Source organism: Ovis aries, chromosome X (assembly GCF_016772045.2).
Source record: "Ovis aries strain OAR_USU_Benz2616 breed Rambouillet chromosome X, ARS-UI_Ramb_v3.0, whole genome shotgun sequence".
Taxonomy (NCBI): Eukaryota; Metazoa; Chordata; class Mammalia; order Artiodactyla; family Bovidae; genus Ovis; species Ovis aries.
In genome coordinates this window covers 46861361-46887744 of record NC_056080.1, presented here as the reverse complement: position 1 = coordinate 46887744, position 26384 = coordinate 46861361, and the positions used below count along the sequence as shown (strand labels likewise).

The following is a 26384-nucleotide window of genomic DNA, read 5'->3' as shown; positions in this document are numbered from 1 at the left end:
AGAAGCCTTCCTTATTGGAATATATGGGGGTTACCATGAGAACATATTTTGTTGTTGAACAGTGAAATAAAAGTGGGTGTTTGGAAGTTGGAGCTCATGTTTCTGGATAACCACAGGTTCTCATTGGAACACATATTCCTAAGGAACTGTTTGAGGGGTTATTTGGTTCCAAACAAGGAAAACAAGGAAAGGGAACTGTGAATTCAAGTAAATGAGTTCTGAATAACATATGGTAGAGAGTTACCAGTAAGATTATAGATAGCCAAAGCAAGGGGATCCCAGTATTCAGCGAGTGATTAGGGTGCTGATGGCATATCCAACAGTTTGTTAGATTTCCTCCAGTGGCTAGACTTTCGGAAATGCAGAATAAGGCATTATTTTCCCAGGTATAAAGAGTCCAGATGGATATTAAGAGAGCTAATAATATAACTCTAGTAAAAACTATCCCAAGAAAAATCAGCCATTTTAATATAAAGAGGACTAATGGTAACTCATGGCCTTGGTGAGTGAAAGAGTCCCAAGTGAAATAGAGTAATTAAATGGCCAAGAATTGGAGCCACAGGCTTATTCCCAGCAGGGTTAATATAAGATAGAATTACCATTCATGGAGGATGCCTACTCTATGTAGTAGGACAAAGCACATTAATAAAACTGTAGCTTCAACGAGGAGTCCCAAAAATTCAATTGTCTAGTCCTTTATAGTCAAAATCAAAGAACCAAAGGACCAGGGTCACTTCCTCTAAATGTTCTTTCCTGGCCATAAACCTATTCATGAAAAATTTCACTCCTTGACAATATGTCTATAAGAAGGAGAAGCAAGTTGATGCATCATCAATTATTACATAATGAAGGAGATGTAACAACTCTATGATGGCAGCAATTAGAACAAGGTTAACTTGAGGGATTTCATTGATGGGGATCATGGAGAGTACCAGCCTTGTCCAAAGTCTTGGGAAAGCCATCCTTATTAGGGGCCATTTGCCTCACTTCGGGGTCAGTTTTAATGAGACTTTGCCAATAATGTAAAAGATCTCCCTTGACTAGAAGGGGATTTTATAGTCTTAAATCAAGAATCATGGATTTTTCAATAATTTTTTTTCAAATGGTGACAGTTTGTGTTTTCCGAAGGTTATAGATATGAAGTTTAATAGAACTTAATAGGGCAATTTAGGCCAAGGAAGGCCTATAGCCTCAGAGATTTTTGCCAGTTCAGTTTTGATTACATCTTTGTTTCTTTCCTCTGTACCAGAAGATTGAGGATGATAGTTACAGTGGAAATGTAGCAGAGGCCAGATTTTACAATAGCATTTAGAATTTGTACAATAAAATGGGCACCGTTATCACTATGTAATTCCAGGGGAATTCCCTCAGTAGGAATAATCCTTTTCAACAGTGTTTTGGCTACTATAAGGGGAGTTACTCATCTGCAAGGAAAGGCTTCCACCCAATGGGAATACATGCATGCTATCATCAGAACATATTTGCATCCCTGAAAGGGAGATAGCGAGGTAAAATCCACTTGCCAGATTTCAAAATGACCAGGAAGCAAAAGAAAGTGGCTGTGAGAAGTATGAATAGGTATTTCTGGGTTCTACTTAGGATAGATCTGACACTTCGGACATATTTCAGGCATTACTTTGGGAGAAGGTTTCCAAAAGTATTGTTTTTCCCAGGCTGTCATTTTATCAGTTCCCACAATGAATAATTTAATGTATTAATTTTAGTGTGGTTTCTTGAGTGACTTCACTAAGAGTAGAGTTGCACTTTAGCATATACCAAAGCCCAGTATGTTGATCAAATATGCATCATTCAGAAGCTCATCTCTGTTCCTTAGATGGGCAGCAGGTGTCCTCCCAAGTACGGAGCTTGAATCTTGTAATGCTGCTGCCATAGCAGCTCTACTGGTCTGTCAATTCTCCTTTCCTTCTTCAGTGTTGTCTTTGGAATGTCTCCAGACTTTTATAATTGCCAGTTGTTGTAGCAGCTAAAACAAAGGGGCCATTTATTTTTATGGGAGTATAATTGCTTTACAATGTTAGTTTCTGCTGTACAATGAAGTGAATCAACCATATTTATACCTATATCCCCTCCCTCTTGGACCTTCCTCCCACCCCCACCCCCATCCCACCAATCTAGGTCATCACAGAGCACTGACCTGAACTCTCTTTGCTACACTGCAGGTTCCCACTAGCTATCTATTTTGCACTTGATAGTACATTTATGTCAAACCTAATCTTCCAGTTCATCCCAGCCTCCCCTTTCTGCTTGTGTCCACATGTCCATTTCCTACATCTGCCTCTTTATTCCTGCCCTGGACCTAAGTTTATTGGTACGATTTTTCTAGATTCTACATACATGTGTTAATATATGATACTTTTTCTTTTTCTGACTTACTGTACTCTGTATGACAGAATCTAGGTTCATCCACATCTCTACAAATGGCCCAGTTTTGTTCCTTTTTATGGCTGACTAATATTCCAATGTGGATATGTACCACATCTTCTTTATTCATTTATCTATTGATGCACACTTAAATTGTTTCCATGTCCTGGCTTCTGTAAATAGAGCTGCAGTGAACACTGGAGTACATGTGTCTGTTTGAATTATGATGTTTCTCAGGGTATATGCCCAGTAGTGGAGTTGCTAGGTTGTATGGTAGTTCTATGTTTAGTTTTTTAAGGAACCTCCATACTGTTCTCCATAGAGGCTGTATCACTTTACATTCATTCTCACCTACAGTGCAAGAGGATTCCCTTTTCTCCACACCATTTCCAGCACTTGCTGTTCATAGATTTTTTGATGATGACTGTTCTGGCTGGTGTGAGATAAAACCTCATTGTAGTTTATTGGGGGCAGGAGGAAAAGGGGACGACAGAGGATGAGATGGCTGGATGGCATCACTGACTGGATGGACGTGAATCTGAGAGAACTCCGGGAGTTGGTGATGGACAGGGAGTCCTGGCGTGCTGCAATTCATGGGGTCGCAAAGAGTCAGACAGGACTGAGTGACTGAACTGAACTGATATATATATATATATATATGTATATATATAAAATTTATTTCTTTTTGGTTGTACTGGGTTTTCATTGCTGCATGCAGACTTTCTCTAATTGTAGTGAATGGGAGCTACTCTTTGTTGTGTACGGGGGCTTCTCATTGCAGTGTCTTATGGAACACAGATGCTAGGCATACAGACTTCATTAGTTGCAGTATGTGGGCTCAGTAGTTGTGGCTCTTGGGCTCTACAGTGGGAGTTCAGTAGTTGTGGCACATGGCCTTTAGGTGATCCATGGCATGTGGAATTCTTCTGTAGCAGGGATCGAACTAGTGTCCTCTGCATTAGCGGGTGTTTTCCCATCCATTGTACCAACAGGGAAGTCTTTCATTGTACTTTTGATTGGCATTTCTCTAATAATTAATGCTGTCAAGCATCTTTCCATTTGCTTCTAGGCCATTTGTATGTCAGTTTAGTTCAGTTGCTCAGTCGTGTCCGACTCTTTGTGACCACTTGAACCACAGCACGCCAGGTCTCCCTGTCCATTACCAACTCCTGGAGCTCACCCAAACTCATACCCATCAACTCGGTGAAGCCATCTAGCCATTTCATCCTCTGTCGTCCCCTTCTCCTCCTGCCCCCAATCCTTCCCAGCATCAGAGTCTTTTCCAATGAGTCAACTCTTTGCATGAGGTGGCCAAACTATTGGAGTTTCAGCTTTAGCATCAGTCCTTCCAAAGTACACCCAGGACTGATCTCCTTTAGGATGGACTGATTGGATCTCCTTGCAGGCCAAGGGACTCTCAAGAGTCTTCTCCTACACCACAGTTCAAAAGCATCAATTCATTGGCACTCAGCTTACTTCACAGTCCAACTCTCACATCCACACATGACTACTGGAAAAACCATAGCCTTGACTAGATGGACCTTTGTTGGCAAAGTAATGTCTCTGCTTTTGAATATGCTATCTAGGTTGGTCATAACTGTCCTTCCAAGGAGTAAGAGTCTTTTAATTTCATGGCTGCAGTCACCATCTGCAGTGATTTGAGAGTACCCTCAAAAAATAAAGTCTGGCACTGTTTCCACTGTTTCCCCATTTATTTCCCATGAAGTGATGTGATCAGATGCCATGATCTTCATTTTCTGAATGTTGAACTTTAAGCCAACTTTTTTACTCTCCTCTTTCACTTTCATCAAGAGGCTTTTTAGTTCCTCTTCACTTTCTGCCATAAGGGTGGTGTTATCTGAATATGTGAGGTTGTTGATCAAGCAATCTTGATTCCAGCTTGTGCTTCTTCCAGCCCAGCGTTTCTCATGATGTACTCTGCATGTAAGTTAAATAAGGCGGGTGACAATATACAGCCTTGACGTACTCCTTTTCCTATTTGGAACCAGTCTGTTGTTCCATGTCCAGTTCTAACTGTTGCTTCCTGACCTGCATATAGGTTTCTCAAGAGGCAAGTTAGGTGGTCTGGTATTCCCATCTCTTTCAGAATTCTCCAGTTTATTGTGATCCACACAGTCAAAGTCTTTGGCATAGTCAATAAAGCAGAAATGTCTATTTGTGTCTTCTGCCCATTTTTTGATTGGGCTGTTTGTTTGTTTGTTTGTTTTTTTGACATTGAGCTGCATGAGTTGCTTGTATATTTTAGAAGTTAATTTTTTATCCATTGTTTTGTTTGCAAATATATTTTCCGATCCTGAGGATTGTCTTCTCATCTTCTTTATGGTTTCCTAGGCTGTTTAAAAGATATTAATTAGGTCCCATTTGCTTATTTTTGTTTTTCTTTTGGGGGGGTTTTAAGTTTGTTTTAATTGGAGGATAATTACTTTACAATATTGTGATAGCTCTAGTCTAGGAGATGAGTAAAAAAAAAGATCTTACTTTGATTTATGGCAGAGTTTTGTCCTATGTTTTCCTCTGTTTTATAGTGTTCACCATATATTTAGATCTTTAAACCATTTTGAGTTTATTTTTATGTATGGTGTTCGGTAGTGTTCTAATTTCATTTTTTTGTATGTGGCTGGCCAGTTCTCCCAGCACCACTTATTGTATAGGCTGTCTTTTCTCCTTTGTATGTTCTTGCCTCCTTTGTCATAGATTAGATGACCATAGGTGTGTGAGTTTATCTCTGGGCTTTCTGTCCTGTACCATTGATCTATATTTCTGTTTTTTGTGCCAAAACCATACTGTCTTGATTACTACAGCTTTATAGTATAGTCTGAAGTTAGGGAGTGTAATTCCTCTAGCTCCATTTTTCTTTGTCAAGATTATTTTATTAGTGGCTTTTGTGTTTTCATAGAAATTGTAATTTTAAAAAAATCTGTGAAAAGTGTTTTTGGTAATTTGATAGAGATCACATTAAATCTATAGATTGCTTTGGGCAGTATAGTCATTTTCAAATATTGCTTCTTCCCGTCTAAGAACATGGTGTATCTCTTCATCTGTTTGTATTATCTTTGATTTCTTTCATTGGCGTTTTATAGTTTTGAGTACAGGTGTTTTGGCTCATTAGGTAGGTTTATTCTTAGGTATTGTTTTTCTTTTTGTTGTAATGGTAAATGGGGTTGTTTCCTTAATTTCCCTTTCTTATCTTTCATTGTTAGTCTATAGGAAGGCAAGAGATCTCTATGCATTAATTTTGTATCCTGCAACTTTACCAAATTCATTGATTAGTAGTTTTCTAGTGGCATCTTGAAGCTTTTCTATGTATAGTATCATGTCATCTACAAACAGTGACAGTTTGACTTCTTTTCCAATTTGAATTCCTTTCATTTCTTTTTCTTCTCTGATTGCCACAGTTAGGGCTCCCAAAACTATGTTGAATAATAGTGACGAGAGTGCCTATCCTTGTCTTGTTCCTGATCTTAGAGGAAATGCTTTCAGTTTTTCAGCTTTGAGAATGATGTTTACTGTGTTTGTCATATATGTTTATTATTATGTGGAGGCAGATTCCCTCTATGCTAAATTTCTAGAAAATTTTATCATAAATGGGTGTTGAATTTGTTAAAAGCTTTTTCTGTATCTATTGGGATGATCATATGGTTTCCGTTCTTTAATTTGTTACTATAGTGTATCACATGGATTGATTTGCATATACTGAAAAATCCTCGCATCCCTGGGATAAATCTCACTTGATCATGTTGTATGATCTTTTTAATGTGTTGTTGCATTCTGTTTGTTATTATTTTGTTGAGGATTTTCAGCATCTATATTTATCAGTGATATTGGTCTGTAACTTTCTTTCTTTGTGATGTCTTTTTCTGGTTTTGGTATCAGGGTGATGGTGGCCTTGTAGAATGAGTTTGGGAATTTTCCTCCTTCTGTAATTATTTCGAAGAGTTTGAGAGGTTAGGTGTTATTTCTTCTCTAAATGTTTGATAGAATCTGCTTGTTAAGTCCTCTGGTTCTGGGCTTTTGTTTGTTGGAAGATTTTAAATTACACTTTCAATTTCATTACGTTTTATTGGTTTGTTTATATCTTCTAATTCTTCCTGATTCAGTCTTTGAAAGTTGTACCTTTCTTAGAATTTGTTCATTTCTTCCAGGTTGTCCATTTTGTTGTCATTTAGTTGCTTATGACTAGTATCTTGTGATCCTTAGTGTTTCTGTGGTTTCAGTTGTAACTTCTTTTTCATTTCTAATTTTATTGATTTGAATTCTCCCCCCTTCTTGATGATTCTGTGTCAAGTTTTATCAATTTTATCTTAAAGAATCAGCTTTTAGTTTTATTGATCTTTGCTATTATCTTTGTTTATATTTCACTTATTTCTGCTATGATCTTTATGATCTCTTTCCTTCTACTAATTTTGGAGTATTTTTTGTTGTTCTTCTTTCTCTAGTGGCTTTAAATGTAAGGTTAATATTGTTTATATGATGTTTTACTTATTTGTTGAGATGAGATTAAATTGCTATAAGCTTCTGTCTTAGAACTGCTTTTGCTGCATCCCATAGGTTTGGGGTCGTCATGTTTTCATTATCATTTGTTTTAATATATTTTTAGTTTCCTCTGATTTTTTTTTAGTAATCTGTTGAATATTCAGCAGCGCAGTGTTACAAACTTCCATGTGTTTATATTTCCTACAGTTTTTTTTCCCCGTGATTGATTTCTAATTTCATAGCATTGTGGTTAGAAAAGATTCTTGATAAATTTCAATTTTCTTAAATTTTCTGAGGCTTTGTTTTTGACTTATGATATGATCTATCCTGGACAATGTTCCATGGGCACTTCAGAAGAAAGTGTATTCTGCTGCTTTTGGGTGGATTGTCCTATAAATATCAATTAAATTTTTATGGTCCATTGTGTCATTGAAAACTTCTGTTTTCTTATTAATTTTATGTCTGGATGATCTGTCCATTGGTGTAATTGGGGTAGTAAATCCCCTCACTATTATCATGTTACTGTCAATTTCCCCTTTTACAGCTGTTAGCATTTTCCTTGTGTATTGAGGTGCTCCTATGTTGGGTGCATAAATATTTAAAATTGTTATATCTTCTTAGATTGATCATTATGTAGTGTCCTTCCTTATCTTTTGTTATAGTCTTTATTTTAAAGTGTATTTTAACTGATAAGAGAATTGCTGCTCCAGATTTCTTTGGATTTACATGGAGTATCTTTTTCCATCCTCTCACATTCTGAATATATATGTGATATATATTCCTAGGTTTGAAGTGAGTCTCATGTAGACATATATATATATATATATATATATATGGGTTTTCTTTTTGTATCCATTCAACCAATCTTTGTCTTTTCATTGGAGCATTTGATCCATTTACATTTAAGGTAATTATCGATACGCAAGTTTCTATTACAATTTTTATAACTGTTCTGGGTTTGTTTTTGTAGGTCATTTTCTTCTTTTGTGCTTCCTGTTTATGGAAGTTACTTTAGCATTTCTTGTGAATCTGGTCTGGTGGTGCTGAATTCTCTTAGCTTTTGCTTCTCTGTAATGCTTTTGATTTCTCTGTTTAATCTGAATGAGATCCTTGTTGGGTAGAATAATCTTGGTTGTAAGTTTTTCTGTTTCATCACTTTAAATATGTCCTGCCACTCCCTTCTGGGCCTGCAGAGTTTCTGCTGAGAAATCAGTTAACCTTATGGGGATTCCCTTGTATGTTATTTTTTTGCTTTTCTCTTGCTGCTTTTGACATTTTTTCTTTCTATTTAGTTTTTGTTGGTTTGATTATGTGTCTTCTTGTATTTCTCCTAGGGTTTATCCTGTATGGGACTCTCTCCTCTTCCTGTACTTGGGAGGCTATTTCCTTTCCCATGTTAGGGAATGTTTTGATGATAAGCTCTTGAAATATTTTATTGATCCTTTCTCTTTCTTGTCCTCTTCTGGGACCCCTATAATTTGAATGTTGGTGTGTTTAATGTTGTCGCACATATGTCTGTGAGACTGTCTTCAATTTTCTCCATTCTTTTTTCTTTATTTTGCTCCTTAGCAGTTTTTAACACTATTCTATCTTCCAGTTCACTTATTCATTTTTTGCTTCAATTAAGCTGCTGCTACTGCTGCTGCTGCTAAGTTGTGTCAGTCGTGTCTGACTCTGTGCAACCCCATAGATGGCAGCCCACCAGGCTCCCCCGTCCCTGGGATTCTCCAGGCAAGAACACTGGAGTGGGTTGCCATTTCCTTCTCCATTGCATGAAAGTGAAAAGTGAAGTCACTCAGTCGTGTCTGACTCTTAGCAACCCCATGGACTGCAGCCTTCCAGGCTCCTCCATCCATGGGATTTTCCAGGCAAGAGTACTGGAGTGAGTTGCCATTGCCTTCTCCGAATTAACCTGCTATTGATTCCTTATAGTGTATTTTTTTTTTTCATTTCAGCTACTGGGTTGTTTGCCTTCCCAGGTGGCTCAGTGGTAAAACATCTGCCTGTCAGAGCAGGAGCTGCAGGAGCTGCAGGTTTGATCCCTTGGTCAGGAAGATCCCCCGCAGAAGGAAATGACAATCCCCTCCAGTATTCTTGCTTGGCAAAATCCCAAAAACAGAGGAGCCTGGCAAGCTGCAGTCCATGGGGTCACAAAGAGTCAGACATGACTGAACGACTGAGCTTGCCCACATTGAGTTGTTTATCACTGCTTGTTTGTTCTTTAGTTCTTCTTGGCTCTTGTTAAACATTTGTTGTATTTTCTTGATCTGTTGCCTCCATTCTATTTCTGAGATTATGGATCATCTTCAATCATCATTCTGAATTCCTTTTCAGGTATGTTGCATATTTCCTCTTCATTTATTTGGTCTTGTAGGTTTTTACATTGTTCCTTCGTCTGTAACCTATTTTTTTTTGGTCTTATTTTGTTGTTGTTGTTGTTTGTTTTTTGATGAATAGGGCTGTGTTTGTGTCTTACTGGTTTGGCCTGAGACATTTAGCATTAGAGTTTTCAGGTGGTTGGGTAGAGCCAGGTCTCAGTGGTGAGATGAGGACCTCCAGGAGAATGCACTGTAATTAATATTCCCTGGGGTCTGAGGTTCTAAATTCATTCAATGACTTGGAGTCAGTTCTCCCACCACAGGAGCTGAGGCCTAACCTTTGGCCTGGAAACCAAGATTCCACAAGCTATGCAGTGCAGAAGAAAAAGAGCCAATCACTAACAAAGCATAAAGAACATAATTAGAAAAATAAAATATATATATATATTAGAAGAAAAATGTAAATGAAACAGCAACAAGCACACAATAGCAATAAATAAATATTTTTTTTTAAAAAGGCCAGAAAAAGCCTTGACTGTGGGGCAGTGGTGATTATACAGGAGTGGAGCCTGGGCCTGGGGATTGGGGCTTAGATGGTTGGCTAGGTTCAGAACCAGTGCTGCATGAAAAGGCCCTACAGTGGCTTTTGGGGGTGGGGCTTAGTCTCAGCACAGTTGGAGGGGGCCTAAGAGGGTGGAGGTTTATGCCAGGGACCCCAGAAGACTTGCTTGGGCCCAAGCAGGCAGGGGAAATACTGACTGCTCCAATCAAATCCCTGAAAAGTCTCTCCTAGTCCCTGCTGATCCCATCAGTATGGGTGGGTCACTCTCAGTGTGGGAGACCCTCCCCTCCCCCAGCCACCCCTTAAGGGTACCCTTTTGTCTCTCTTCTGGTTTTCTTACCCCCTTTCCCCCTTGCCTCCTTAGATGTGGGATATCTCCTCTTGGCCACTCACCACTCAGTGCAATGCAGGCAACAAGATCAGGAGCAAGGGCCTTGAGAAGATACCCCATGTCCAAGGTCAGGAGCGGGGGCTGTGAAGAGATGCCCCACATCCTAGGTCGGAGAAGCTCCAGTAAGATGGTAGGCGCTGAGAGAGAGCATCAGAGGGTAGACAGAAACCACAGTCACAGAAAACTAACCAATCTAATCACATGGACCACAGCCTTATCTAATTCAATGAAACTATGAGCCATACCATGTAGGGCCACACAAGATAGACGGGTCATGGTGGAGAGTTCAGACAAAATGTGGTCCACTGGAGAAGGGAGTGGCAAACCACTTCAGTATTCTGGCCTTGAGAACCCCATCAACAGTATGAAAAGGCAAAAAGATAGGACACTGAAGAGGAACTCCCCAGGTCAGTAGGTGCCCAACATGCTCCTGGAGATCAGTGGAGAAATAACTCCACAAAGAATGAAGTGACAGAGCCAAAGTGAAGACAACATCCTGTTGCGGGTGTGACTGGTGATGGAAGCAAGGTCCAATACTGTAAAGAGCAGTATTGCATAGGAACCTGGAATGTCAGGTCCATGAATCAAGGCAAATTGGAAGTGGTCAAACAGGAGATGGCAACAGTGAACGTCGACATTCTAGGAATCAGCAAACTGAAATGGAGTGGAATGGGTGAATTTAACTCAGATGACCATTATATCTACTACTGCGGGCAGGAATCCCTCAGAAGAAATGGAGGAGCCATCATGGTCAACAAAATAGTCTGACGTGCAGTACTTGGATGCAATCTCAGAAACGACAGAATGATGTCTGTTCGTATCCAAGGCAAACCATTCAATATCACGGTAATCCAAGTCTATGCCCCAACCAGTAATGCTGAAGAAGCTGAAGTTGAATGTTTCTATGAAGACCTACAAGATCTTTTAAAACTAACACCCAAAATAGATACCCTTTATATTATAGGGGATGGGAATGCAAAAGTAGGAAGTCAAGAAACACCTGGAGTAACAGGTAAATTTGGCCTTGGAGTACAGAATGAAGCAGGGAAAAGGCTCATAGAGTTTTCCCAAGAGGATGCACTGGTCATAGCAAACACCCTCTTCAAACAACACAAGAAAGGACTCTACACATGGACATCACCAGATGGTCAACACCAAAATCTGATTGATTATATTCTTTAGAGCCAAAGATAGAGAAGCTCTATACAGTCAACAAAGGCAAGACTGGGAGCTGATCTTGGCTCAGATTTTGAACTCCTGATTGCCAAATTCAGACTTAAACTGAAGAAAGTAGGGAAAACCACCAGACTGTTCAGGTATGACCTAAATAAAATCCTGTATGATTATACAGTGGAAGTGGGAAATATATTTAAGGGACTAGATCTGATAGAGTGCCTGATGAACTGTGGATGAAGGTTCATGACATTGTCCAGGAGACAGGGATCAAAACCATCCCCAAGAAAAAGAAATGCAAAAAAGCAAAATGACTGTCTGAGAAGGCCTTACAAATAGCTGTGAAAAGAAGAGAAGCCAAAAGCAAAGGAGAAAAGGAAAGATGTACTCATTTGAATGCAAAGTTCCAAAGAATATCAAGGAAAGATAAGAAAGTCTTCCTCAGTGATCAGTGCAAAGAAATAGAGGAAAACAATAGAATGAGAAAGACTAGAGATCTCTTCAAAAAAATTAGAGATACCAAGGGAACATTTCATGCAAAGATGGGGTCAATAAAGGACAGAAATGATATGTACCTAACAGAAGCAGAAGATATTACGAAGAGGTGGCAGGAATACACAGAACTATACAAAAAAGATCTTCACTACCCAGATCATCACGATGGTGTTATCACTCACCTAGAGCCAGACTTCCTGGAATGTGAATGCAGGTGCGCCTTAGGAAGCATCACTACAAACAAAGCTAGTGGAGGTGATGGAATTCCAGTTGAGCTATTTCAAATCTTGAAAGGTGATGCTGTGAAAGTGCTGCACTCAGTATGCCAGCAAACATGGAAAACTCAGCAGTGGCCACAGGACTAGAAAAGGTCAGTTTTCATTCCAATCCTAAAGAAAGGCAATGCCAAAGAATGTTCAAACTACCGCACAATTGCACTCATCTCACATGCTAGCAAAGTAATGCTCAAAATTCTCTAAGCCAGGCTTTAGCAATACATGAACCATGAACTTCCAGATGTTCAGGCTGGTTTTAGAAAGGGCAAAGGAACCAGAGATTAAATTGCCAACATCCACTGGATCATGGGAAAAGCAAGAGAGTTCCAGATAAACATCTATTTCTGCTTTATTGACTATGCCAAAGACTTTGACTGTGTGGATCACAAAAAACTGTGGAAAATTCTGAAAGAGTTGGTAATACTAAACCACCTTACCTGCCTCCTGAAAAATCTGTATGCAGGTGAAGAAGCAATAGTTACAACCGGACATGGAACAGCAGATTGGTTGCAAATTGGAAAAGGAGTATGTCAAGGCTGTATATTGTTCCCCTGCTTATTTAACTTATATGCAGGGTACATCATGTGAAATGCCAGGCTGGATGAAGCACAAGCTGGAATCACAATTGCCAGGAGAAATATCAATAACTTCATATACGCAGATGACACCACCCTTACGGTGGAAAGTGAAGAAGAATTGAAGACCCTCTTGATGAAAGTGAAAGAAGAGAATGAAAAAGCTGGCTGAAACCTCAGTATATAAAAACTAAGGTCATGGCTTGTGGTGCCATCACTTCACGGCAAATAGATGAGGAAACAATGGAAAAAGTGACAGATTTATATTCTTGGATCCCCAAATCACTTCAGATGGTGACTGCAGTCATGAAATTAAAAAAAGCTTGCTCCTTGGAAGAAAACTTATGACCAACCTAGACAGCATATTAAAAAGCAGAGACATTACTTTCTGACAAAAGTCCATCTAGTCAAAGCTATGTTTTTTTCCATTATTCATGTATGGATATGAGAGTTGGAGTATAAAGAAAGCTGAGTGCCAAAGAATTGATGGTTTTGAACTGTGGTGTTGGGAAAGTCTCTTGAGATTTTCTTGGATTGCAAGGAGATCCAACCAGTCCATCCTAAAGGAAATCAGTCATGAATATTCATTGGAAGGACTGATGCTGAAGCTGAAGCTCTAATACTTTGGCCACCTGATAGGAAGAACTGACTCATTTGAAAAGACCTTCATGATGGGAAAGACTGAAGGCATGAGGAGATGGGGATGACAGAGGATGAGATTGTTGGATGGCATCACTGACTCAATGGATATGAGTTTGAGCAAGCTCCCGCAGTTGGTGATGGACAGGGAAGCCTGGCGCGCTGTGGTTCAGGGGATTGCAAAGGGGTCGGACATGACTGAGTAACTGAACTCAACTGAATATTTGAATATATCCTTCCAAGCATGATGGAATTGCATGAATTTGTATTTATGTAACTAGTGATATCTTCAGTATTTCATTCTGCTTCTTATTTTTTCACTAAGCCATTCATTTTTGCATCTATTAATGTTTCTATGTGTACCTCTAACCTGTTGCTCCTTTTCTTGTTGTTTGGTTATTAACTTGTGTCCTACTCTTTGGGACTCCATGAACTGTAGTATGCTAGGCTCCTCTGTCCTCCACTGTCTCCTGGAGTTTGCTCAAATTCATGTCCATTGAGTCAGTGATGCTATCTAAGGACCTCATCCTCTGTCGTCCCCTTCTCCTTTTGCCTTCTGGGTTTCCCACCATCAGTCTTTTCCAGTGAGTTGACTCTTTGCATCAGGTGGCCAAAGTATTGGAGCTTCAACTACACTAACAGTCCTTCCAATGAATATTTAGGTTTGATTTCCTTTAGGATTGACTGGTTTGAATTCCTTGCTGTCCAGGAGACTCAAGAGTTTTCTTCAGCGCAACAAGCAGAAGGCATCAATTCTCTGGTGCTCAGCTTTCTTTATGGACCAACTCTCACATATGTACATGACTACTGGAAAAGCTATAGCTTTTATTATATGGACCTTGGTTGGCAAAGTGATGTCTCTGCTTTTTAACATCCTGTGTGGGTTTGTCATAGCTTTCCATCCAAGGAGGAAGGGACTTTTAATTTCATGGCTGCAGTCACTGTCCACAGGGATTTTGAAGCCCAAGAAAAGAAAATCTGTCTGCTTCCTCTTTTTCCTCTTCTATTTGGCATGAAGAGATGGGACCAGATGCCATGATCTTAGTTTTTTGAATGTTGTGTTTTAAGCCAGCTTTTTCACTCTCGTCTTTCACCTTTATCAAGAGTCTCTTTAGTTCCTCTTCACTTTTTGCTATTAGAGTGGTATTATCTGCATATCTGAGGTTATTGATATTTCTTCCAGTAATCTTGATTTCAGCTTGTGATTCATCCAGCCAAGCATTTTGCATAGATGTACTCTGCTTAAGTTAAATAAGCAGGGTGACAATATACAGCCTTGATATACTCCTTTCCCAATTTGGAACCAGTCTGTGTCTGGTTCTAACTTGCGTCTTCACCCTCATACAGGTTTCTCAGGAAACAGGTAATGTGGTCTGGTACTCCCATCTCTTTTAGAATTTTCCAGTTTGTTTTCATCCACCCAGTCAGAGGCCATAGTTTAGTCAATGAAGCAGAAGTTTTTCTGGAACTCTTTTGCTTACTCCATGATCCAATAAATAATGGCAATTTGATCTTTGGTTCCTCTGCCCTTCAAAACCCAGCTTGTACATCTGGAGTTCTTGGTTCATGAACTGCTGAAGCCTAGCTTGAAATATTTTGAACAAAACCTAGCTAGGATGTGAAATGAGCGCAACTGTACAGTAGTTTGAACATTATTTCACATTGTCCTTCTTTGGGATTTGAATGAAAACTAACCTTTTCCAGTGCTGTGGCCACTGCCGAGTTTTCCAAATTTGTGGCATATTGAGTGCAGCACTTTAGCATCATCATATTTTAGGATTTGAAATAGCTCAGCTAGAATTCTATCATCTCCACTAACTTTGTTTGTAGTAATACTTCCTAAGGCTTACTTGTCTTCACATTTCAGGATGTCTGGCTCTAGTTGAATAACCACACCATTGTGGTTTTCTGGGCCATTAAGACCTTTCTTGTATAATTCTTGTGTATATTATTGCCACCTCTTTTTAACCTCTTTTGTTTCTGTTAGGTCCTACTGTTTCTGTCCTTTATCATGCCCATCCTTGCAAGAAATTTTCCCTTGATATCACTAATTTTCTTGAAGAAATCTTTCCCATTCTATTGTTTTCCTCTATTTCTTGGCATTGTTCATATAAGAAGGCCTTCTTATCTCTCCTTGCTATCCTCTGGAACTCTGCATTCAGTTGAGTATATCTTTCCCTTTCTCCCTTGTCTTTCACTTATCTTCTTTTCTCAGCTATTTGTAAAGCCTTCTCAGACAACTACTTTGCCTTGAATTTCTTTTCCTAGGGGGTGGTTTTGGTCACTGTCTCCTGGTGCAGTTTTACCAACCTTTGTCCATAGTTCCTCAGACACTCCATCTACCAGATCTAATTCCTTGATTCTATTTGTCACCTCTACTGTGTAGTCATAAGAATTTGATTTGGGTCATACCTGAATGGCCTAGTTTTCCCTACTTCCTTCAATTTAAGCCTGAATTTTGCAATAAGGAGCTCATGATCTGAACAACAGTCAGCTCCCAGTCTTGTTTTTACTGACTGTATAGAAAAAGTTCTACATCTTCAGCTGCAAAGAACATAATATGATTTTGGTATTGACTTTCTGGTAATGTCCATGTGTAGAGTCATCTCTTGTGTTGTTGGAACAGTGTTTGCTATAACCAGTGTGTTCTCTTAGCAAAACTCTATTATCCTTTGCCCTGCTTCATTTTGTATGCCAAGGCCAAACTTGCCTGTTACTGCAGGTATCTCCTGACCTCCTACTTTTGCATTCCAATAACCTATGATGAAAAGGATATCTTCTTTGATGTTAGTTCTAAAAAGTGTCGTAGGTCTTCATAGAGCTAGTCAACTTTAGCTTCTTCAGCATTAGTGATTGGGGCATAGACTTAGATTACTGTGATGTTGAATGGTTTGCCTTGGATATAAACCAAGATTATTCTGTCGTTTCTGAGATTGCACCCAAGTACTGCATTTCAGACTCTTGTTGACTATGAGGGCAACTCCATTTCTTCCAAGGGATTCTTGCCCACAGCAGTAGATATAATGGTTATCTAAATTAAATCCACCCATTGCTTCTAATGCCTGCTTAATGCTGCACTACATCTTGAATTATCTATTCTCCCTGTGATGGAAATGTTCTGTATTGTATGTGTCCTCTTTAGGACCTATATTAAAACTTCTTTGGACTAGTTTTCAGGAATAGAATTTCTGGATCATGGAGTGTACTTTGTTACTTTAACTATGTGCTACCAGATTGATCTCCTGAGTGGTCTCAGTCTGTCTATACCCTGTTACCTCCTGATAGTTGTAACAGAAGAGGGTTCTTTTATCCCCAACACCCTACTGACACGTGGCATTTTCTAGCCTTCCAGTTTTCTCCAGTCTTACAGACTTAAAGAAATATCTTGTAGTTTTAATTTTCACTTATGTAATTACCAGTATTTTGAGTGTCTCTTCATGGTTGTATGCCTATTGGATTTCCTATTCTGTAACTTGCCTGTTCTTATATTTTTGCCCGCTTTTCTATTAGAGCTTCTGTCTTTTTTTCATTGAATTACAGGAGTCCATATATAGTCTAGATAATGATCTGTTGTTAGTTTTAGACATTTTATATATTTTCTCCCATTCTGTTACTGATTGATTTTTCAAGTCTTTTCCTGTCTCTCGATCTGACATAGTTTATATTTTCTAGTAACTTTATAGTTTTTCTTCTTACATATAGATATATCTAGATTACACTTTTGCATATGGTAATACATAAGGATCTAGTTTTATTTTTCTTCATGTATTGATACAGTTTTCCCCACACATTTGGTAAGTACTTATATCTTTTGTTCACAATTAGTAGTGCCACGTTTATCCTATATGAAGTGCCCATTCATACAGAAGTTTGCCTTTGAGCTGTGAGCCTTTATCAATGATCTATTTGTATAGTTTTGTACTAGTATTTCAGGCTTTTTTTTTTTTTTAACCCTATATCTTAATATCTAGTAGAGCAGATCTTCCTTTCTTCACTCTTCTCTTTTAAAATTTATTTAGCTATTGATGGGGTTATAATCTTCTATTTAGGCAATGGCAACCCACTCCAGTACTCTTGCCTGGAGAATCCCAGGGACAGGGGAGCCTGGTGGGCTGTTGTCTATGGGGTGGCACAGAGTCAGACAGGACTGAAGTGACTTAGCAGCAGCAGGATATTTAAAAGAGTAGCAGTGACAGATGGGCCCTCTTTATCTTGTTTGTGATTTTTAAGTAATGCATTTAGTTTCTCCATTACACATGATATTGTTTGTAGGCTTTTAATATATAATCTTTACCAAGTTGTGGATGTTTACTTCTGTTCCTAATTCACTAAGGGTTAGCATCATAAATAGAAGTGAACTCAAAAGTATTTTTCTCTATCAATTGAGGTAAATCATTTGATTTTTTTCTTTTAATTTATTCATGTGATATATTCCTTTGAAATTTTTCAGTGTTGAACTCTCTACTTTCTTGAGTTAAATACCTGATCAAATGAATATATTTTTGAAAATATACTGTTGATTCACTAAATAATTTTATTTGAATTTTTGCATCTATATTTCATAAGTGAAATTGGATAAATTTTCATCTCTGATAGTTGTCTGTTTGGTTTTAGAATGAGGATTATGCTAGCCTCATAGATAAATTAGACTAACTGTCATTCTTTTTCTAACACTGGAATCAATTGGATAAGATAGTTTGTTTCATGAAAGTTTGGTGGATTTTACTAGCAAATCCCTCTGGACCTGAGGGATTTTCCTTGGAATTTTTTCACTTCATGTAGGTTTTTCAGTGTATTAGCATATTGTTCATAATACTCTCATTTAAAGAAATTTGTTGCATTGTTTTTCCTTTTACATTCTGTATTTTGTGTATTTGCTTCTTCCCCCCCCTTTTTATTTTTACTTGGCCAGTCTTCTCAAAGATCTATTAAGCTTTTTAAAGAATTAAATTCTAATTTTGTTCATCTTTTCTGTTGTTTATTTTTGGTGTGTGTGTGTATATTGGGGTGATTATCTGATTATTAATTTCTGTAATTTGTCTTTTTTCTCTGTTCTTTGGCTTTCTTCATTATATTGGATGATTAACTAGTTTATTAATATTTCTGTTTAATAATAAGTGTACTTAAAGCTGTACATTTCCTTCTTAGTTCTGCTTCAACTATATACCACAATTTTTCATTTGTTGTGTTTTTATTGTTTTTCAATTTTAAATATTTATTAATTCATTTATGGTTTGCTTTTAACCCAAGGTTAATTTAATAATTTTGTTTCCTAATATATGCTAACTTTGTCTATTATTCTGTTATTAATTTCTAATATCATTGTATTATGGTTTAAGAATGCAGATTGTGTGATATCAAACCTTTGGAATTTATTGAGTCTTCCTTTATAGACATTGTCATGATGTCTTTTTAGAAGTGTTCTGTTATTTGCCTTGAATGATTTTATGTTCTTTATTTGTTGGATATAGAGTTCTCTGTATATATAATAACTTGAAATTTATAGTTGTACTGTAAAAGTATTCTCTGTCTCTCTTCATTTTTGTTTTTTTTTTTGTTTTTGTATGTTTAATCTATCAATTCCTAACTAAAGTGTTAAAATATCCAAGTGTTTCCTTTGTCTCTGCAATTCTGCTATAAGCAAGTACATGATGCAAGATGTATTTTGTCCTGTTCTTTGTCTCTTAATTCTATTTTGTCAGATTTTAAGAATGCTACTCAAGCTTTGTTCATATTTGTCAGTATATCTTTCCTATCTTTTTATTTTCAACTTGTTTACATCTCTTTATTTTAGGTATATATCTTTTAGACTGAGTATTGTTGAGTATTTGTTTTAATTCACTCTATGAGTCTATTAATTGCGAAGTTTAATTTGTGTATATTTGCTCTAATTTCTCTTATATTAGGACTTATTTCTGGCATTTAATTTTATAATTTCCATTTATGGTACTCTTTTGGGTTTTTTCTTTCTACTTTCCATTGGGATAAATCAACATTTCTCCTGCTTTTTAGGAATTTATATATTCTATTTTCTTGCACTTTAACCTAAGATCTTAAAGTTAAGATCTAATCTCATGTTATTTACCCTTACTGATTTTTCCATGCACAATAACTGCTACTTTTCTCCAATAAGATTAGTACCTCATCCATGTCCTATTTATCTTTTATACACATCTACTCCATCATACTAACATCATCTAGAATTTTAATCCTTCTTAGAATCCATGTTTCCCTCTCACTTTTATAGTTTCTTCATGGTTGATTTAGGAAAAGGAAACACAGATCATACTAGTTTGTTACCTTGACAGAAACTAGAAAAACTCAAAATTTTGTAGTAAATTAACAGTATTTGTTTTACTTTGAGTTACCCCACTTTAATCACAGATGGTGAGTTGATAACTTAAGCATTTTTCTCCACCCCACCCTTATAACAGGTAGAAAATGTGAAATTACTGGATCGTTATGTAGGTAAGAAACCAGCAAATGGAAGTCTGTATCTTACTGCAACCCACCTGATCTATGTGGAAGCTTCTGGTGCAACACGAAAAGAGACATGGGTATGTATGTTCATAAGAAGAAATATAGAGAGTCTTAAAGAATTTTGTATACATGCTTTCTCACATGGCAGTTTTTTGAAATTACAGTTAAATTGCTGTAAAACCTTTTCTTCAAAGACTCTATTCTGGGTGGGTCTTTTCATAAATTGAATCATATGATTTCTCTTCCCCCAAGTTGTTGACTATAGTCATTTTAAACTATATGAGACTTTTCCTCAATATTTTAAGGTAAAGTGGTCTCTACTTATTTTCAAGATGCCTACTTGGTAAGCATCCTGATGTAACTTAAAACCTTGCAACACATAAAATTGCTACACATAAAGTTGGTTCAACAACTAAGAACATCCGTATAACCTGGGAGCTTGTTAAAAATGCAGAATCTCAGGCCTAAGATTTTAAATTTCTAAAATGCTCTCAGGTGATGCTGGTGGCCCATGGACTATATTTTGGGTATCAATAATATAGACCAGCTCTCTGACCTAAGACACAGTGGTGTGTGTGTGTGTGCGTGTGTGTGTGTGTGTGTGTATTGTTACATCTTTAAATAATATTCTCTAATTCTAATTAGTTTAGCACTAGTAACATTACTTTACATTACTTTATGCTTTACTTATCCTAGAGTATCATCATTTAATCTTAATCATTAGCTAGATTTATGCTTAGACCTCTGTAACAAGTAAAACATGCTTCTTGTATATGGCATAGCACAGCAATTAAGACTAGAGCTAGTGTTCAGAATGAAATCCCAGCTTCAACATTTACTACCTTTGTAACCTTGGGCAAGTTATTTAACTTCTCTGAGGCTCACTTCCCTTATCCATAAAATAAAGGAAATCATAATGCCTGGTTATAGGAATAAAAAAGTTAATGTTGTACCTAAAATCATGTCTGGCACATGATAGAGACTATTATATAAGTATAAAATGAATTAAACAGACTATACATTTTAAAAAGTATTTTAATACTTCCTTTTTAAAAAATACCATGACTTTTACCATATGACATTTTATCTTGTTCACTTTGGTATGATGAAAGGATTGAGAAAAGAAGAATCAGGAAAGTTGGTTTTAACTAGACTCAGTTGTACACTAACTGGCTATATGAACTTGCGCAAGTGACTCTTGCTTTCTGGCTTTCAGTTTCCTCATCTGTAAAATGAGGTGGTTAGATTATATACTTAGTAAGGACTCTTTAGTTTCTAACAGTTTGGGAACCAGTTCTTTAGTACTGTGTCATGAGCCTTTCCCCTTTCTACCTGCATTTACAGACAGCATACATCTCCAAATTTGTTTCTACTGGATATTATTTCAAATCTAATGAACTAGATCAGGAAGGGAGAACTTATGTTAACTTTCTATATGTCAAAGGAGGCATATTTACCCAGTTAGTACTGTTAATGAAGCTCTTTCCAGCCTTAGTCTGCTTCACTTTCTGCCTCTTTCTAAGTCAGCAGTTTTTTGCCTGTCACCTGTTCTCAGTGGTCGGTGTTTTACTGCTCAAACATAGATCTACCATATTTATCAGGAGGGCTTTGAATTTCTTAAAATTTGATATATTAATTCCTGTTACATTATCAGTAGTTTTTTGACCCTTCAAAACTGCCACAACAGGAATTAAGTTTGACAAAATAGTTAAGACAGACATTAAGATGAAAAATTCCTTCTTGGAATATGTGAATAGTCCTGCATCTACCTCATTCTTAGATGATGGGTATGATTAAAAGATTTCCTGAAAGATATTTCTTTTCAAAATAAATGGAAGCGGGGGCATAGATTGTGTGAGATGGAGGAAAAGAAAATACAATGATGATAGGATGGCCATTCCAGGCAGGTCAGGAAGTCCAGAAAATGAAAAGAGTACACTTAGGCTTTAGTGGCAGGAAACATCAGAGACACAGGTAGGGGAGAACATCAAAGACTAAAAATGTAAAACTATGATTCCATGGCATTTTGAAATTATAGAGACTTGCATTATTTGTACGCAGTTTCTTGTACCAGTTCCTTTTCCATGCATTTCCTTTTTGCTGCATTAGCATGAGCAGGGATAATGAAACTAAAGATTTAATAATTCTTCATATATTTTTTTAAAAATCAGAGTTATTAACCTGTACTCCCATGGGAAATAACTTTCTTAACTACAGTACAGTGCTTATGTATAGTTATTTTAGTCCTTAGTCTTATAGTTTCTACTTATTCCCTGAGTCACTTAGGTAAAAAATTCCTTCATTTCTTCTTTACTGTTACTAGGGCCTAAGATGTGGAAGATAAATCTTCCTCTAGTTTAATTCCAGGACTAGAGTTTTTAGAATTTCTAGAGAAATAACCGTGAACAAAGTTAGACTGCCATGGTTCAAATTCTGTCTGTGCTACTTTTTGGCTGAATGCCTTTGATGAAGAATTCACTTTTCAGAGCTTTGGTTTCTTTGTTCCTGAAATGGGATTATTATACCTTAAAGCATTGTTACAGGGGTTAAATAGTTAATTCTCATGGAACACTTCATGAGCAATAAAGCAAAATACCAATTATTAATCATTTTAACTAGAAATTTGATAGAACAAAAGGAAGTTCTATTTTCCTCTGTGACAATCATTCTACTATGATTTTTAAACTCCACCAGTCTGGTAGGCTGTAGTCCATGGAATTGCAAAGAGTCGGACACGACTCTGCATGGACACGACTCTCTGCACAGACACAGTCAGACATGATAACCCAGAGACTAAACAATAACAATAGTTCTAGAAGCCATCTGTTCTGACCCAGATTCACCACAATTGCCTGATAAATGTCTTAACCTTATATCCCTAAGGAGAGAGAAGTTTTATAGTACCATAATTTGCTTTTCATTGAAAGTGTGAAAGTGATAGTGTTAGTCTCTTGGTTGTGTCTGACTCTTTGCAGCGCATGGACTGTAGCCCACCAGGCTCCTCTGTCCATGGAATTCTCCAGGCAAGAATACTGGAGTGGATAGCCATTCCCTTCTCCAGAGGATCTTCCCAATGCAGGGATTGAACCCAGGTCTCCTTCAACGCAGGCAGATTTTTTTTTCTTTTTTACCACTATTTACTTCTGTTTGACAGAAACCCAGTTTTACCTTACAATGGATGGTCATAGGCTGTAGATATGACCACTTCTCTGGTTATGCTGTTACCATTACTGAGAGTCAAGCATACTGACTTGTTGTTGTTCTTTTTCTGTTTTGTAGATTGCACTGCATCATATTGCAACTGTGGAGAAATTGCCTGTCACTAGCCTGGGGTGTCCCCTGATCCTCCGCTGCAAGAATTTCCGGTTGGCCCACTTTGTTTTAGAATCTGATATTGTGTGCCATGAGGTTTATATTTCACTGCTAAAGCTTTCTCAACCAGGTAGTTATGATAGTATTTTTATCTGTTTTAGATAGTTTTTTAATTATCCACTCCTCTACCAGAACAGCATAATGGAAGGATCATGGGCTATGGAGTTCAATAGACCTAAATAAGTTTGAATCTGGGCTCTGTCTCTTACAGCTCCATGGTATTTGGGAAACATGCATAACCTTTGAAGTCAGCTTTGTCACCTGTAAAAATAGTAATAGTATAAGCTCCCCATGATAGTTGTTTCATGCATTTTCATTCAGTACTTGGTATATTATAGATGTTTGACAGATGTTGCTTCCTTCTCTTTCTTTCATCTTAAATATCAACTTGTAAATTTTTCCACAGTTCAGGAAGTAAGACTGATTTGGAGCAAAATTTTTTGTTGTTGCCTTGCAAGCTCTATGTTTTGCTTGTTGTTCCTACCCCTACCCTTGGTTCCAACTAGCAAACTAGGGAAATTTACCAGAGTGCTTAACGCAGTTATCCCTACTTCCTCTGTCCTCACCTTCTTATCTTCCAGCCCAGATCCAGGTGGCTAACCCATAAGCTTCCTCTGGATTTGAATTATATTTCCCTTTACGTTTTCTTCTACCTGTGGCCTAGAATAATTTCTTAGAATTTGCTGGTATTCTATCGTCAGAGGCTATCTGTTAGCTGCCCCAGCATTTTGTAAAAGGTTCTGGAATACTCCATCCATCTCTGGAAGTTACTGCCATACATCAGTCCAGTTCAGTCACTCAGTCGTTTCTGACTCTTTGCGACCCCATGAACCACAGCATGCCAGGACTCCCTGTCCATCACAAACACTTGGAGTTCACCCAGACCCATGTCCATTGAGTCGGTGATGCCATCCAACCATCTCATGCACTGTCGTCCGCTTTTCCTCCTGCCCTCAATCTTTCCCAGCATCAGGGTCTTTTCCAATGAGTCAGCTCTTCGCAACAGGTGGCCAAAGTACTGAAGTTTCAGCTTCAGCATCAGTCCTTCCAATGAATACCCATTATTGATCTCTTTTAGGATGGACTGGTTGGATCTCCTTGCAGTCCAATGGATTCTCAAGAGTCTTCTCCAACACCACAGTTCAAAAGAATCAATTCTTCAGCACTCAGCCTTCTTCACAGTCCAACTCACACATCCATACATGACTACAGGAAAAACCATAGCCTTGACTAGATGGACCTTTGTCGACAAAGTAATGTCTGTGCTTTTTAATATGCTATCTAGATTGGTCATAAATTTCCTTCCAAGAAGTGTAAGCATCTTTTAATTTCATGGCTGCAATCACCATCTGCAGTGATTTTGGAGCCCCCCAAAATAAAGTCTGACACTGTTTCTACTGTTTCCCATCTATTTCCCATGAAGTGATGGGACCAGATGCCATGATCTTCGTTTTCTGAATGTTGAGCTTTAAGGCAACTTTTTCACTCTTCTCTTTCACTTTCATCAAGAGGCTTTTTAGTTCCTCTTCACTTTGTGCCATAAGGGTGGTGTCATCTGCATATCTGAGGTTATTGATATTTCTCCTAGCAATCTTGATTCCTGCTTGTGCTTCTTCCAGCCCAGCATTTCTCATGATGTACTCTGCATATAAGCTAAATAAGCAGGGTGACAATATACAGCCTTGATGTACTCCTTTTCCTATTTGGAACCAGTCTGTTGTTCCATGTCCAGTTCTAACTGTTGCTTCCTGACCTGCATACATGTTTCTCAAGAAGCAGGTCAGGTGGTTTAGTATTCCCATCTCTTTTAGAATTTTCCACAGTTTCTTGTGATCCACACAGTCAAAGGCTTTGGCATAGTCAATAAAGCAGAAATAGATGTTTTTCTGGAACTCTCTTGCTCTTTCGATGATCCAGCGGATGTTGACAATCTGATCTCTGGTTCCTCTGCCTTTTCTAAATCCAACTTGAACATCTGGAAGTTGTCAGTTCACGTATTTTTGAAGCCTGGCTTGAAGAATTTTAAGCATTACTTTACTAGCATGTGAGATGAGTGCAATTGTGTGATAGTTTGAGCATTCTTTGGCATTGCCTTTGTTTGGGATTGGAATGAAAACTGACCTTTTCCAGTCCTGTGGCCACTGCTGAGTTTTCCAAATCTGCTGGCATATTGAGTACAGCACTTTCACAGCAGCATCTTCCAGGATTTGAAATAGCTCAACTGGAATTCCGTCACCTCCACTAGCTTTGTAGTGATGCTTCCTAAGGCCCACTTGACTTCCCATTCCAGGATGTCTGGCTCTAGATGAGTGATCACAGCATCGTGATTATTTGGGTCATGAAGATCTTTTCTGTACAGTTCTTCTGTGTAATCCTTCCACCTCTTCTTAATATCTTCTGCTTCTGTTAGGTCCATACCATTTCTGTCCTTTATTGAGCCCATCTTTGCATGAAATGTTCCCTTGGTATCTCTCATTTTCTTGAAGAGGTCTCTAGTCTTTACCATTCTATTGTTTTCCTCTATTTCTTTGCACTGATCACTGAGGAAAGCTTTCTTATCTCTCCTTTCTGTTCTTTGGAACTCTGCATTCAAATGTGTATATCTTTCCTTTTCTCCTTTGCTTTTCGCTTCTCTTCTTTTCACAGCTATTTGTTAGGCTTTTCAGACAGTCATTTTGCCTTTTTACATTTATTTTTCTTGGGGATTGTCTTGATCCCTGTCTCATATATAGTGTCATGAACCTCTGTCCATAGTTCATCAGGCACTCTATCAGATCTAGTCCCTTAAATCTATTTCTCACTTCCACTCTATAGTCATAAGAGATTTGATTTAGGTCATACCTGAATGGTCCAGTGGTTTTGCTCACTTTCTTCAATTCCAGTCTGAATTTGGCAATAAGGAGTTCATGATCTGACCCACAGTCAGCTCCCAGTCTTGTTTTTGCTGACTGCATAGAGCTTCTCCATCTTTGGCTGCAAAGAATATAATCAATCTGATTTTGGTGTTGACCATCTGGTGATGTCCATGTGTAGAGTCTTCTCTTGTGTTGTTGGAAGAGGGTGTTTGCTATAACCAGTGTGTTCTCTTGGCAAAACTCTATGAGCCTTTGCCCTGCTTTATTCTGTACTCCAAGGCTGAATTTGCCTGTTAGTCCAGGTGTTTCTTGACTTCCTACTTTTGCATTCCAGTCCTCTATAATGAAAAGGACATCTTTTTTGGGGTGTTAG

At 37.9% G+C, this 26384-nt stretch overlaps 1 protein-coding gene across 6 annotated transcripts in view; it reads left to right on the top strand.

Annotated features, from left to right (window-relative positions):
- Positions 1-26384, top strand: part of MTMR8 (myotubularin related protein 8) — a 242315-nt gene that overhangs the window by 2782 nt on the left and 213149 nt on the right. For all 6 annotated transcript variants that reach the window (XM_060407420.1, XM_060407418.1, XM_060407422.1 and 3 more), the window contains exons 2-3: positions 19739-19861; positions 23064-23226. In XM_060407420.1, the coding sequence (XP_060263403.1) occupies positions 19739-19861; positions 23064-23226 (286 nt within the window). The remainder of the gene's footprint in view (positions 1-19738; positions 19862-23063; positions 23227-26384) is intronic.